General features: G+C 39.3%; 1 protein-coding gene across 1 annotated transcript in view; it reads right to left on the reverse strand.

Annotated features, from left to right (window-relative positions):
* ZNF106 (zinc finger protein 106) overlaps nucleotides 1-13,396 on the reverse strand; it is a 65,799-nt gene that overhangs the window by 15,695 nt on the left and 36,708 nt on the right. Inside the window, exons 6-14 of the mRNA XM_045539437.1 lie at nucleotides 12,585-13,215; nucleotides 11,262-11,331; nucleotides 9,634-9,788; nucleotides 9,003-9,063; nucleotides 8,167-8,508; nucleotides 5,955-6,735; nucleotides 5,535-5,590; nucleotides 4,458-4,603; nucleotides 2,911-3,045 (exon numbers count right to left, since the gene is read on the reverse strand). Of these exons, the coding sequence (XP_045395393.1) occupies nucleotides 2,911-3,045; nucleotides 4,458-4,603; nucleotides 5,535-5,590; nucleotides 5,955-6,735; nucleotides 8,167-8,508; nucleotides 9,003-9,063; nucleotides 9,634-9,788; nucleotides 11,262-11,331; nucleotides 12,585-13,215 (2,377 nt within the window). The remainder of the gene's footprint in view (nucleotides 1-2,910; nucleotides 3,046-4,457; nucleotides 4,604-5,534; nucleotides 5,591-5,954; nucleotides 6,736-8,166; nucleotides 8,509-9,002; nucleotides 9,064-9,633; nucleotides 9,789-11,261; nucleotides 11,332-12,584; nucleotides 13,216-13,396) is intronic.

Below are 13,396 nucleotides of genomic sequence, written 5' to 3' on the forward strand. Positions count from 1 at the left end.
AGAATATTTCCACTGTACCTTCTTTCAGTCAACCCCCTCCCCCTAACCACAATAGTTTTGCCTTTTCTAGTGCTTCATATAAAGAGAATATATAGTATATAGTCTGGTCTTCTACAGCTGGCTTCTTTCACCTTGCATGTTTTTGGTATCCATCCATGTTTCTAAATGTATTAACTTTTTGTTCCTTGTATTATTCCACTTTTTTTTTTTTTTTTTTTGAGACACAGTCTCGCTCTGTTGCCCGGGCTAGAGTGAGTGCCGTGGCGTCAGCCTAGCTCACAGCAACCTCAAACTCCTGGGCTTAAGCGATCCTTCTGCCTCAGCCTCCCGAGTAGCTGGGACTACAGGCATGCGCCACCATGCCTGGCTAATTTTTTCTATATATATTTTTTTAGTTGGCCAGATAATTTCTATTTTTAGTAGAGGCAGGGTCTCACTCTTGCTCAGGCTGGTCTCGAACTCCTGACCTCGAGAGATCCACCCACCTCGGCCTCCCAGAGTGCTAGGATTACAGGCGTGAGCCACCACGCCCGGCCTATTCCACTTTTTATATACATTTGTTTCACATTTATTTTTATATACTATTAACCCATTTTATTTATCCATTTACCAGTTAATGGATATATTGTTTACTTTTTTTATAACTATAGTGAATAATGGTGTTATGAGGTTCCTCCTTTCATTCTAAACATTGGTAATTTGTGTCTCCTCTCTTTTTTGATCAATTTGGCTAAAGGTTTATCTATTTATCTTTTTAAAGAACTAGCTTCTGGTTTCATTGACTGTTCCCTAGGTTTGTCACTATTATATATTGTTGATTTCCATTCTGCTCTTATTTATTTCCTTCCTTCTACTTATCTTGGGTTTAACTTTCTCCTCTTTCTCTGTTTTCTTAGATCTTAAACCTTTCTTCTTTCCTAATACAAGTTTTTTTTTTTTTTTTTTTTTTTTTTTTGAGACAGAGTCTCGCTCTGTCACCTGGGCTAGAGTGCCGTGGCATCAGCCTAGCTCACAGCAACCTCAAACTCCTGGGCTCAAGCGATTCTCCTGCCTCAGCCTCCCCAGTAGCTGGGACTACAGGCATGCACCACCATGCCTGGGGAATTTTTTTTTTCTATTTTTAGTTGCCCAGCTAATTTTTTCTATTTTTAGTAGAGATGGTGTCTCGCTCTTGCTCAGGCTGGTCTCGAATACCTGACCTCAAGCAATCCTTCTGCCTCGGTTTCCCAGACGGCTAGGATTACAGGAGTGAGCCACCATGCCCAGCCCTAATACAAGCATTTAAAACCATAAATTTCCTTCTCAGCAATGCTTCAGCTGTACCCCACAAATGATATGTTGCATTTTCATTTAGTTCAAGATATTTTTTAATTTCCCTTGTGATTTCTTCTTTCAACCACAGTAATTTAGAAGTAAGTTATTTTGTCTTCCTGTATTTGGAGATTTCCTAGATCTTTTCTTTTAAAATTTTTTTTTTTTAGAGATGGAGTCTCAACTAGGTTGCTCAGGCTGGTCTTGAACTCCTGGCCTCAAGCAATCCTCCTGCCTCAGCCTTCTGAGTAGCTGGGATCACAGGCATGAACCAACCTGCCCAGCCTCTGCTACTGATTTTGGTTTTTTTTTTTTTTTTTTAGAGACAGGGTCTGACTGTCACCTAGGCTGGAATGCAGTCACACAATCACAGCTCACTGCAGCCCGGAACTCCTATTCTCAAACAATCTTCCCACGTCACTCTCAGAAGTAGCTGGGACTACAGGTATGCACCACCATGCCCAGCCACTAAAGTGTGTCTCTTATAAACAGCACAGATTTTGATGTTACTTCTGTACCTTGTCAATTTCTGCCTTTTGATTTTAGTGTTAGCTTATTCACATTTAATTATTAAATATGGGTAGATTTAGGTCTTCAATTTGCTATTTGCTTTCTATTTTTTTTTTTCATTTTTATTCTCTATTCTTCCTTCTACCCTGTGTAAAATATTCTTTTAGTATGCCATTTTAATTCCTCAATTGAATCTTTAAGCTCTATTTCTCTGCGTTATTCTCTCAGTGATTGCTCCAGAGCAGTCTTTCTCAAAGTGTGGTCCCCAGACCAGTTGCATCAGCATCACATAACTTTTAGAAATATCAGTTCTTAAGCTGTTTCCCAAACCTTCTAGATCAGAAACTCTGGGAGTGAGGACCAATAATACGTTTTAACAAACTGTCCAGATATCCTGATGCAAACTAAAGTTGTGAACCAGTGCTCTAGGGATTACATTTTTAAATTATAACAATCTGTTTCAAGTTAATACCAACTTATTCCCAGTAAAATATAAGAACCCACACTAGCTTGGTTCAAGTAAAATATAAAAACCTATACAGCTCCATTCCCTCCTCCTTTATGTTCCTGTTATCATTATATATATTGCATCTAGATATGTTATAAACCTAACGATAGCACTATAAATTTTGCTTCATATACTTATCTTTTAAAGAAATTAAGAACACATTGTATATAATTTTTAATGCAATTTTCTCACATTTCTTTCAATGCATTTAGGTTTAAAAAACTCTCCGAGGAGATTATCCACTTCTAATTCTGCAGGTTTAAAAATTTTAAACATTTCATTCTACCCAGGATTAATTTTGACATATGATGTGAGTAATATTTGTGGAAAAGACCAAGGAAGTTCCATCATTAATAGCAGGAAATGAAAAATCACTGGTGGAGAGAGACAGAAAATGTGGTTTACATCTAAGTGTCATATTGACCTAAGGTTATACCAATGTGCTAAAATAGGTTCAGATACAAAAAAGAGAAAGTCAGATGTGTAGAGTGAAGCACCTGCTGCAGTGCCTTCACTCCACACAGTAAATCCATCAAAGGCAGCTCAATATTATCACTTTTGATTTCTGTGGACTCACCTACCTTAACGCTATAGCAGCGAATGGTGTGATCGCTGGAACCGGTGTAAAGGGCAGCATTCTTCCCAGAGGTCTGAGTAACCAAGAGGCAGTTCACTTTGGAGGTGTGGCCCTCAAAGACACCAATACATTTCCGACTCTGAAGTCAAGCACAGACCACATCATTGATTGTGGGAAATAGAAGGATTAGACAATGTATTCCTCAACAAAAGGAAGCTAAAACATTCTGTTCACTGCTGTATCCTCAGTGCCTAGAGTAGAATCTGGTACACAAAAGGTGTTTGGTAAATATTTGTTCACTGACTGCCCAGCAAACAGTCACATGTACCTGAGGTATCTGCAACCATACGTTAGCTAAGCCATACCAAAAATACTTAGGGCAATTCAGTATAAGGTAGACCAGAACTTTAATCAATGCTTAGGGCAAGGCTCTCCAACATATGGACCAAGGACCTAGCAAATCTAAACTACAGCTAGTTACCCAGAAAAGCTGTGCATTTGATCAGCAGCTTGTGAGAATGCTCCATGGGATTCAAAAACATGTCATGTGCTATCACAAGTCCTAGTGGTCCAAGTGTGGTTTCATAAGGGACTATCCCAAATGTCATCTCTGTGCACATACTGAGATCTATTTAGAATGTACATATATACATACACATACATCTGGAAAGTTAGAGTTAGACCCAATCCCCTAGATCTTCATATTTCCTGGTACCACTGTTTCCTTCTTTCAATCATTCCCGTTGCTATTCATATCATTAGGCTAAAGGAACTTACATCTCTGTTATGTATACCAAACACATTTTCCTGGTTCATCACCTAACTTTTTAATTTTCACTAACTTCAGGAATTTTAAATACTTTCATGGTGCTTGTTCAGACAACATAATGTTCCTAAAGTTTCTTGGCTATCATTGTTGATAAACAGAATTAGTTTGGCATATATCAAATTCAAAACTCAAAAGTTCATTGTTTTGAGAATCAACATCAAATTACTCTAAGCGTGAGGTGGTGAGGTAGTGGAAAAGCATTGCCTTTCTTAATAATTTGGATTCTGTAATTAATCAACTGTCAGGGAAAAATGCCCCCTCTAATACTGCTCCAGTATTCATTCCATCCCCCCTCTATTATGTAGCTGTTATGCAACTGACCCCATCACCAGCTCCAAGGCCAGGACCTGACTGGCCCAAGCCTATTAGTATAATCCCATCCTCCTCTGCCACAGGTGACTGTTCACAGAATAAAACACAGGACTCTTTTGGGGTGGTGGGAGGGAAGAGAAAGTCCAGTGGCTCCTGACATCTATCTTGTGAGCAGGAAGGGAACCAGCTTGTACAAAGAGCTGACATCAGAGAAGGCAGAGTAGAGACACAAAAAGAAATTAAGTCCCCAGTGACCCTGCTAAGCTATTGGAACAACTGCATCTAAAGTTAGTCTAAAGCCCACCCCTTCCTCTGGATAGCCAATAAATTCCCTTTATTGTTTAAGAGAGTATGAGCTAGATTTTCTAAAACCTGCAACCAAAAACATCAAAAATGTCACATCAACTTACTACCAGATTATAAACTCGAACAGTTTTATCTGCAGAACAGGTATACAATAAGTTCCCAAATATCTGAATTGCATTCACTGCAGCTTGGTGTCCCTCAAAGTTTCCTTCTGTGGGTTCATCATCATCTCCTGGCTCTGAAGATATTTCTAGAAACAAGAATGAATTTCAGAGACATGGCTATTAGAGTCTGAAAAGATACTAAGAAAATCAAAAACCATTACCTACCATATAGTAGTCCCTGGATTAAATCAAAATATCTCCTTACAACTAGTTCCCCTAGCAGAATACCACAGTTTTCCTTAAAGATCTTCACCATGAAGATTCCATAACAAGAGAAGGCAGGTTAGGCCTTTCACTTAGAAAAAAGATAGACATAATGAGCTTTTGCGTGATACTTGGAAGGTACTCAATCTCTCCCCCACCATCTCCCCTGCTTCCAAACAGTTATTTCTTTGAGTAAGGCATTATTCTTTAAGCAGTTTGTTTTTTTTTTTTTTTTTTTTGAGACAGAGTCTCACTCTGTTGCCCAGGCTAGAGTGCTGTGGAGTCAGCCTAGCTCACAGCAACCTCAAACTCCTGGGCTCAAGCGATCCTCCTGCTTCAGCCTTCTGAGTAGCTGGGACTACAGACACTCACCATAGGGCCAGGCTTAATTTCTTTCTATTTTTAGTAGAGACAGGGTCTCACTCTTGCTCAGACTAGTCTCACACTCCTGACCTCAAGCGATCCTCCTGCCTCGGCCTCTTAGAGTGCTAGGATTACAGGCGTGAGCCACCACGCCTAGCCAAGCAGTTTCTTCTCAAAGCAAAAATCCCTAGAACCAGTGAAACCTTAATACTAATTAGTTGAACAGATAAGGGAGCCAGATAACAGAGATGAGAATAAGTAACCGGAAAGGCCAGAATTTGAGGTTTTAGGGATACTGGAACTGCTGCTCAAGGCAATCCTCTTGGTAGTAAACCCCTCCCCCTCTCCTATTCTATAAACATATTTAAGTAGATTTAAACCCTGGCTCCAATATTTACAAGTCTTTTTTTCTTCCTGTGGTTAATTTAAATAAAACTTAACAACCAATACCTGAAGAGTTCTTTGATCCTTTTATGGAAGAGATCACAGTCTGAGTTTCTGCCACACTACAAAATAACAGCAAAAGTCTTCTTAGCATCTATGTGAAAAGGACAGGTAGCAAAACTAAAAATTTCCTGATGCAAAGGATTTTTCTAAACACTGGGCAAAGAAATGGTATAAGAGATCAGTTTTTCCATCTGAAATTTCTATATGAGGGAAAATAAAAGCAGAGTGAATATTTACAACATGTCAAAAGAGAAAGCAGAAAATCTCCACTGCCAAGGTTTCATTCTTCCATATTCATAACCCCTACTGTTTTCACTACATTCCGATTTTTAAACAAATTCTGATCATAACTAAAGGTTTTATTTAAAAAAATACTTGAGATCGGTGAAAGCTGTTCTGATAGGACCAATGCAAGACCCTTACCTTACAGGGACGCCATCCTTGTAGCGAGTGCCAATCTCACTGGTAGAGCTGACTTCATCACAACCAGAACGAGAAGTCTCTACGGGGTTTTGCTCTGGAGAGTTCCAAATATCCTTTTTAGATGGGCTGTCCGGTTTCTCTTCTCCAGATTCAGAAGAATCGATGGCCACGACTTCTAACTGAGGATTAGGAATTTCTAGGACTTCCAGAGACGAGTCACTATCTGGCTCATCTCTGACACTCTCTTGCTCCTGGCCAGTCCTGCTGTCTTCCCAAGTGGAGGTAGTTACTTTCTCCCCTTTAGTTAACTTTCCAGTTTTTACTTTCCTTACAGGTTTAGCAGTAAATACATCCTGTTCAGTGTCACTATTCTCAGGAATATGGGCAGCCCGCAGAGTTTTCTTCTTCCGAAGTTTCTTTTTTTTCTTATTTCCCCTAGTTTCAGCTGATGTCAGAGTAGATTCTGCCTGTTGCTCAGGCTGGTCAGCTGGAGAGTAGGGTTCCTTCTCCAAAGGGGTTTCTGAAGCAAAAGATAACCTTAGGAAAGAACTAGTACAGGCTTCAGACCCACTGTTGACTTTGGTTGGCTTTTCACCTTCTTTATTTATGCTAGGAAGACCAGTTGATTGGGATGAGGGAGAGTTTTCTCTGTTTCTGGTATTCCCTTGCTCCACAGAAAACTTCAGTTCTTGGCTAGGCTCATGGAAACCTCCTGTTAGCTCTGATAAGGACAATGTAGCACTGAAGACTGGATAAACTGGACAACTGTCACTGATCTCTCCTGAATTGAGAAGAATAACATTATCGCATCTTTTTTTGTGTTTGCTGTTTATGCTTGCGAACTGCAAATTATTTATCACTGATTAAATCTCTACTAAATGTTTCAATGATATGTTCACAAAACCACAACTATTACAGCTGTTATCCCACCCCAGTTTCCCATATCCTACACACACATTCCTGTTACAGCATTCACTCCCCTTTGTCTTGTATTAATCTCATAAATAACATGCATGTCTTATTCCCAACAAAAGCTCCTTGTCAGCAGGAATTGTGTCTATCAATCTTTTTTCTTATTTTTAAATGTCCACATATTTAACAGCATGTTTTATTCTTAGCAGACACTTAAATATCTACTTAGGTGATGTGCTTTCCCTTTTATTTCTTAGAAGTTTTCACTTCACATTTTGCCCACACCCATCTAATTTAGCTACACATTAGTTAAAAAGTCAGCTGACTTAACTAAGTCAAAGGAAATGGACATTTTTATCTCATGTCTAGGTATTTAAACTGATGAAATAATCACACATGAACTCAAAGACATATGCAATGTAATGTTACACAAAATATGAAAAAAGTGGGAAAAATTAAATATTCAAAAAAGGTTTATTATATAAATTATTGTACATCCAGATTATGCAACTATTCATATATTATGCAACTAGCAAAATAAAATATTTTAGATGAATTATGTTTATGACACAGGAAAATGATCATGATATATTAAGTGAAAAAGTCAGGTTATAATAGACTATGATTTCTCCTTTGTACAAAGTCTACAAGTAAACACGTAACACTTAATGATTTAAGAAAGACTGAAACAATATACAGGGTGTCCAAAAAGTTGCCATACACAGGGAAAATGGGAAATTGTAGCTAAATGCTAACCAGGCGTTATTTCATAAAAAGAGTAAAAACCTTGGCTATTTCTCAAAATCACCCACGTTCTTATTACATGATTTCAAAGCCCAGAGCCATCTGCCTTCCATCATTTGACACCTGCCTCTCAGGCTTGTATTAATCCTGACTTGTATTTGAGATGATAAAGACAGTTAAGCACTAAGAAATTCAGAGGACACACCTTATCTAGAAAATTGGCTGAACAACTTTAACCCCATTTATCTCACAAAACCAGATAAATTCTGCACCTATCCTAATAAATGGAACCTTTTAGGTGTTAATACAAAGTCAACTCAGTAACTCTAAATCAGGGAAAATTAGAGAAAAGTCAGGAATATTTAAATTTCTATTATATTATAAAATATAATAAAATAATATTATGAAATAATACTCCTGGTATAAAGGGAATTTCCAAGAAAAATTAATTGTAATTACTTTAGTTTTAATGGGCAAGTATGGCTTTACATCACAGATATAAAACTGCCCTAGTCCTACTACAGGATGCTCTGAACCCAGAGAAAAGCTTACATACTATTAGCTTGCAGTAATTCCTTGGACACATTGCAAGCAGAGGCTTGTGACACAGCATTCACATTCTCATCTTGTTCGGGAGACATGGGCTCTTGTTTAATCTGAACTGATGAGTCTGGAGCAGGGACACTGCCAGGGGCTTGGACAGTAGGAGATGTGGTTACTTGAAGAGAGGCTCCAGTGGTTAATGGAGACACATGGGAAGATGGAGGCTCCAGAAAAACTGGGAAAAAGGGAGTAGGCAGCAGTGTGACATCAGCAGATGTTTGAGATCTACTGTTCCTTTGTTCTTGTGTGAGGCTACAGGGAACTTGGTCTGGCTGCTCAGAAGGCTCATATGTTTCTAGAATGAGAAACATACATACATATTAAATGTAAAAATGTTATCTGAAAAGTCACTTGTTTTGGACCCAATCTGTATTTTTAAAGATTAGAAGAGAATTTTAAATAATTAGGATATTTTCTCATAATACTTCAAAATAGAATGCCATATAACCTATACAACCACCAAGGCTACACACAGAACAGGCTACAACATTCTGATTTGTCAAATTTTAACTGACTTATCTAAAGTTATGTAGGTTACTAACAGAAGAGTAACGATTTGAACCCAGGTCTTTTGATTCCTAGCCCAAAACTCTTTCTAATGACATACTGTTTCCATTGCTAAGAATCTTTGGGATGTACAGTCTATAGGCCTTTCTACAGAAGTATGAAACCAATGAGACATGAGAGAAATCATACGAGCTTTTCATGACTACTTTTCATTCCCCTCTAAAGAGAACAAAAAAGTAACAAGCTATAGAGGGCCTAAACCATCAGATGCCCTCTGAATACCTTGTAGTCCCTGTAGAATCTGAATTCTATGGGTCCTCAGTGCACTCATCTCCATAGTTATCTAAAAATAAAGTATTTTGTTAAGCATTTTGAAATCCAACTCGTAAGGTCCCCCACAAATTCCTCCCACTTTCTTTCTGTGCCTTGACCGAAAAATCACAGAGTGCCTTGACCACTCTGTGACTCAGCCAGCTGGAGGTTTTTCCCAGAAGATTTGAACCCAAACCAAGGCCTTGATCATTCCAAGGCACTGATAAAGGTATCTAGGTTTTTGCCCAAAACACTGAAAGAAAGTAGCTCTAGGCCCTGAGCTAAATTCCTTCATAAAAACTCCACATCCTGACCCCCTTGCTGTGGACATACCTAGAGAGAACACCCCTTTCTCACTGTCCATTGCAGCCCACTCTGCTGCTCCAGCCATTCTGTAAATAAGTTCCCCTAATAAATGCTTTGGACTGATCACCCTGGCATTTAGTGCTTCTTTCCTTGGAATCCTGACCAGCCCCATCCTGGGATGGTTTGGGGCACTGCTTGTGGGAACCTTCCTGCTGCTGCTTTTGGGGCAACTCCAGTCACAGGGTTAAAGCTTCAGAGATGATCCACTTTCACTAAACCTTCCACATGATGTTACCTGCTGCTTGAGCATAAGGAGCCTTTGAACTTCAACATAAGCTGTCTGAAGTGCTGCACGGGCTTGCAGAAGATTGTTATCCATGCACTGCAATGACTTACTTAGTTCTTCTTCCCTTAAAGAAATATTCAGCAACTGGTCAACCTGAGAACGTTCTGCCAAAAGAAACCATAAGGAGGTTCAATTTAATTCTGGAGACTTCCTTTAATAACACAGCTCCTCAGAAGAATGAACTACACCAATTATTTTGGACAAGTCTTAATTTTCTCCTCAATAGGTCACTGGAGACTCATCAAAACTCACAAAACATGCAGTCAAACCTGATAATGCTAGAAACCAAAAGAATTGGTGAGATGGAGGTGTCTCATAGGTTCAAGTGTACCATCACATCATACTGTCTCACCTAATCATCATCTTCCACTACGACCTTCCCAGGTAAAATCTCTGTCCTATGCAAATCAATTGTTCTAGATTTCATTTCCCATTCTTCCCTTATCTACCACCCTCTTCACCCACGGCTTTTGCTTAGGTTGGGCCTCAGACCTAGACTGTTTGCACTCTCCTCCCAATCTATATTTTTCTAATCTGTTTGGTAGCTTAAAATAGAGAAGGCTTCCTGAAGAAAACATAGCTTCAAAATAGTACACGTAACTTACTTTAAATAAAATGTTCTACCATGTGTATTTATCATCGTTATGTTTTTCTCTTTCCCATTCAATATGCCAAGACCTCTCTCCTACAGACCCACATATCCAACTATCAACTATGATATCTCTACCAAGGTCGTTTAAGTCAAAGGTTCCATAAGGGAACTCATCATCTTTCTCTACCCTCAACTTGCTCCTTTCATGGAGTTTTCTAGCTCTACAAATGACCATCATGCAGTTGGTCACCCCAGCCAGAAACTGCGGTTGTCCTTGACGTCTCCCTTATCCATCACCTCCATTCACCCATGGCTCATCAATCACTTCTTGCACTAGCCATTATACTGGAATTGGGCTAGAGGCAATGAAAAGCAAGAGTCACAGGAACATACCAGTGAGGGAGTAATGCTAATAATCTCTCCTTAATATCAACCAAGATGCCTCAAAAATAGAAAGTGAGAGAAATAGCTATAAATGGTCAAAAGAGACAAAATTTTACTAAATGGCCTGTTCCTTTTCATCCCACTGATAAGGCTCAATGAAACTTGCTGGCTTTATATTGTCCAAGAGATATATTAGCTTTAGCTTACAGGTCTATGTGGTATCACATATTCCTTCTATAGTTGTAAGTGGGTGTAGTAGGAAATCAATTTTCTCTGCCCTTAAGCAAGACAACAAGAGCATTACTCCCTCACTGGTATGTTTCTGTGACTCTTGCTTTTCCACAAGCTATGCTATGTGTGTTGTAAAAAAGCTGGCTGGGTGCAGTGGCTCACACCTGTAATCCCAGCACTCTGGGAGGCCCAAGCAGGAGGATCACTTGAGGCCAGGAGTTTGAGGCTACAGTAAGCTATGATGGCATTACTGCCTTCCACGCTCAGTGACAGAGCAAGACCTTGTCTCCAAAAAAAAAAAAAAGTTGCTGTAAAAAACCTGAATTGATACAAGAACAACTTCTTTGTACCAGAGTATTCTGCACCATACCTTTCTTTCCTTTAATTTTCCTTCTTTTGTTTTTTCTCTCAAGACTTGGGAGTTCAGGAGAAGATCCATCCTGAGGGGATAAAGAAAATTGAATATTAAATATAAATAGGTAAAGGCCATTATCTAAGAGGGGAAACAGGAATCAATTCTAAGATAGTCATAACATTGTTCTTCACTGTTGCTACCATCTCCAACAAGACAATAGGAGTCTAATACACATAGTATAAACTCAAATTTTAATTGAATGAATGTATCTGACAAAAGGGGGGGGCAGAATCCAAGGTCAAGTCCTTTTCTAGCATCCTAGAGGTGGTAAAGCCCATGGAGCTGAGGCAAAGCATTCTATCTTGGTGAAGTAGGGCACAGGTAGGAGTATGGACAAAGCCAGTAATATATACACCTGACTTCATTTTGGCATAGTACTACTTTAAATTTCAGCAAGAAAAACCTTTACAACAAAAAGCTAAACAGTCTATGAGACAAGCTCCAAGATACTAGCTTAGTCATAGGACAATCTCTCAGCTTAAAGTGTATTTCAAATCATCCAACAATAACCACTACATAGTATCTAGCTCAAAGGAGCAGAGTTGGAATTTGCAGTAGGTCTAAAACCCATGCCCTTATCTACTGTTTATAGCCTGAGTATTAAAGGAAAGAGCGCATTTTCTCACGGTGCCAGATACCAGATATCACCACCCATAACTCTTTCTTTTCAGAAAGGAATCCTGAGAGGGTTAAGCAATATTAGCAAAAGAAATGCCAGAAAAGCAGAAGTGGTGTCAGTGAAAGAAAAAATTCTTGAAGGCCAGGCTGGGTAACTGAAGGACGAAAGAGTAACACAGACTAAAAATATTTCTATACTATGCTCACATATATGCACTCTAATAGTATTAAAACCACCTAGTGTTAAGCCCAGCATTTCTAGACCCAACAATCATACGTGCCCTACAAATCAACAGTAGAATGCCTTTCTTCAACAGCAGTATAGAATGCACCTATCAAAACAGATTAAGTTACAGCTGAAGATGTGACTTACCCTTGGTCAGGTGATACAAAGAATCATTGGCTTGGAGACTAGTTTTAGAGATGACTTCATATTTTCCTGGTACTGTACATTCATATTAGATTACATCTAATTCAGTAGAATTACTCAGTGAAAGAAACAAGTATGATGAAAGTAAGAGCCTCACAATTCTTCTATTTCAGAGTTGAGAGAACCACAATCCCAGATACTCAACAAAAATTAAACACTGAAATCTTTCTTACAAACAACCAAGTTGCCACATGAGATATTTGACAAAAATCACAGGGAATCATACTCACTCCGGTGGCTCTTCGTTTCTTTCTAATACTCTGGCTGTCATTTTGTTCAGCACCAGAGGTACAGCTACTATCTGTGGCTGCATCACCTAAACTGGAGATTGCAAGGGCTGAGGATGCATTTGATGATAGAGAGTTTCCTTCTCCATTACTCTCCTGGGCATTCTGATTCTCTGAAGGTGGTGAAGACCTCTCCTGGTTCAGGTCTTTTGCTGAATGCATCAAAGGTACCATACAGTCAGAGGGTAACTGTGTACTGTGTCGCCTTCGGGTAGCAACATTTTCAGCCCTTTCACCTGTTCTGAGGGAGGCAGCCAGAGGTGTCACTTCCTGTTTAAGGTGCATGGTGGCTTTTTGACTCTGTGCAGCCCTCAATGAGTTACTGGGTGAAACCAACTGCTGGGGCTCATTTTCTTTGCCTGTGCCCTCCTCACTGAAGAAGCTATACATAGAAGGAGCCCTGTCCACGACCACGCTGCTCTCAGAAAGGCTTCGCTTTCTTGCCAATCCAGGGGATGAGGAGATGGAAACACCTTCCCATTGGAATCCTTCTAAATTGGACAGATCAGGCTCCCCGTCCAAATCCAAGACTTCTTGTTCATTCTGAACCAGGGGCACCATTTCTATGCCAAACCTTAAGAAAGAAAGAAAAAAACAAAAGCATATATGACACATGGTTGGGGGGGTGCCATTTTAATGTGCCAGGCTCTGTCAACCAGTGAGGTTCCTATCCTCAAGGAGTTCACAGTCTAACAAGTGATCCAGATATAAAGTAAATATATTATAATGTGACAAGTATTAGATTAGAAACTTTG

This window comes from Lemur catta, chromosome 1 (assembly GCF_020740605.2).
Source record: "Lemur catta isolate mLemCat1 chromosome 1, mLemCat1.pri, whole genome shotgun sequence".
In the NCBI taxonomy this organism is placed as follows: Eukaryota; Metazoa; Chordata; class Mammalia; order Primates; family Lemuridae; genus Lemur; species Lemur catta.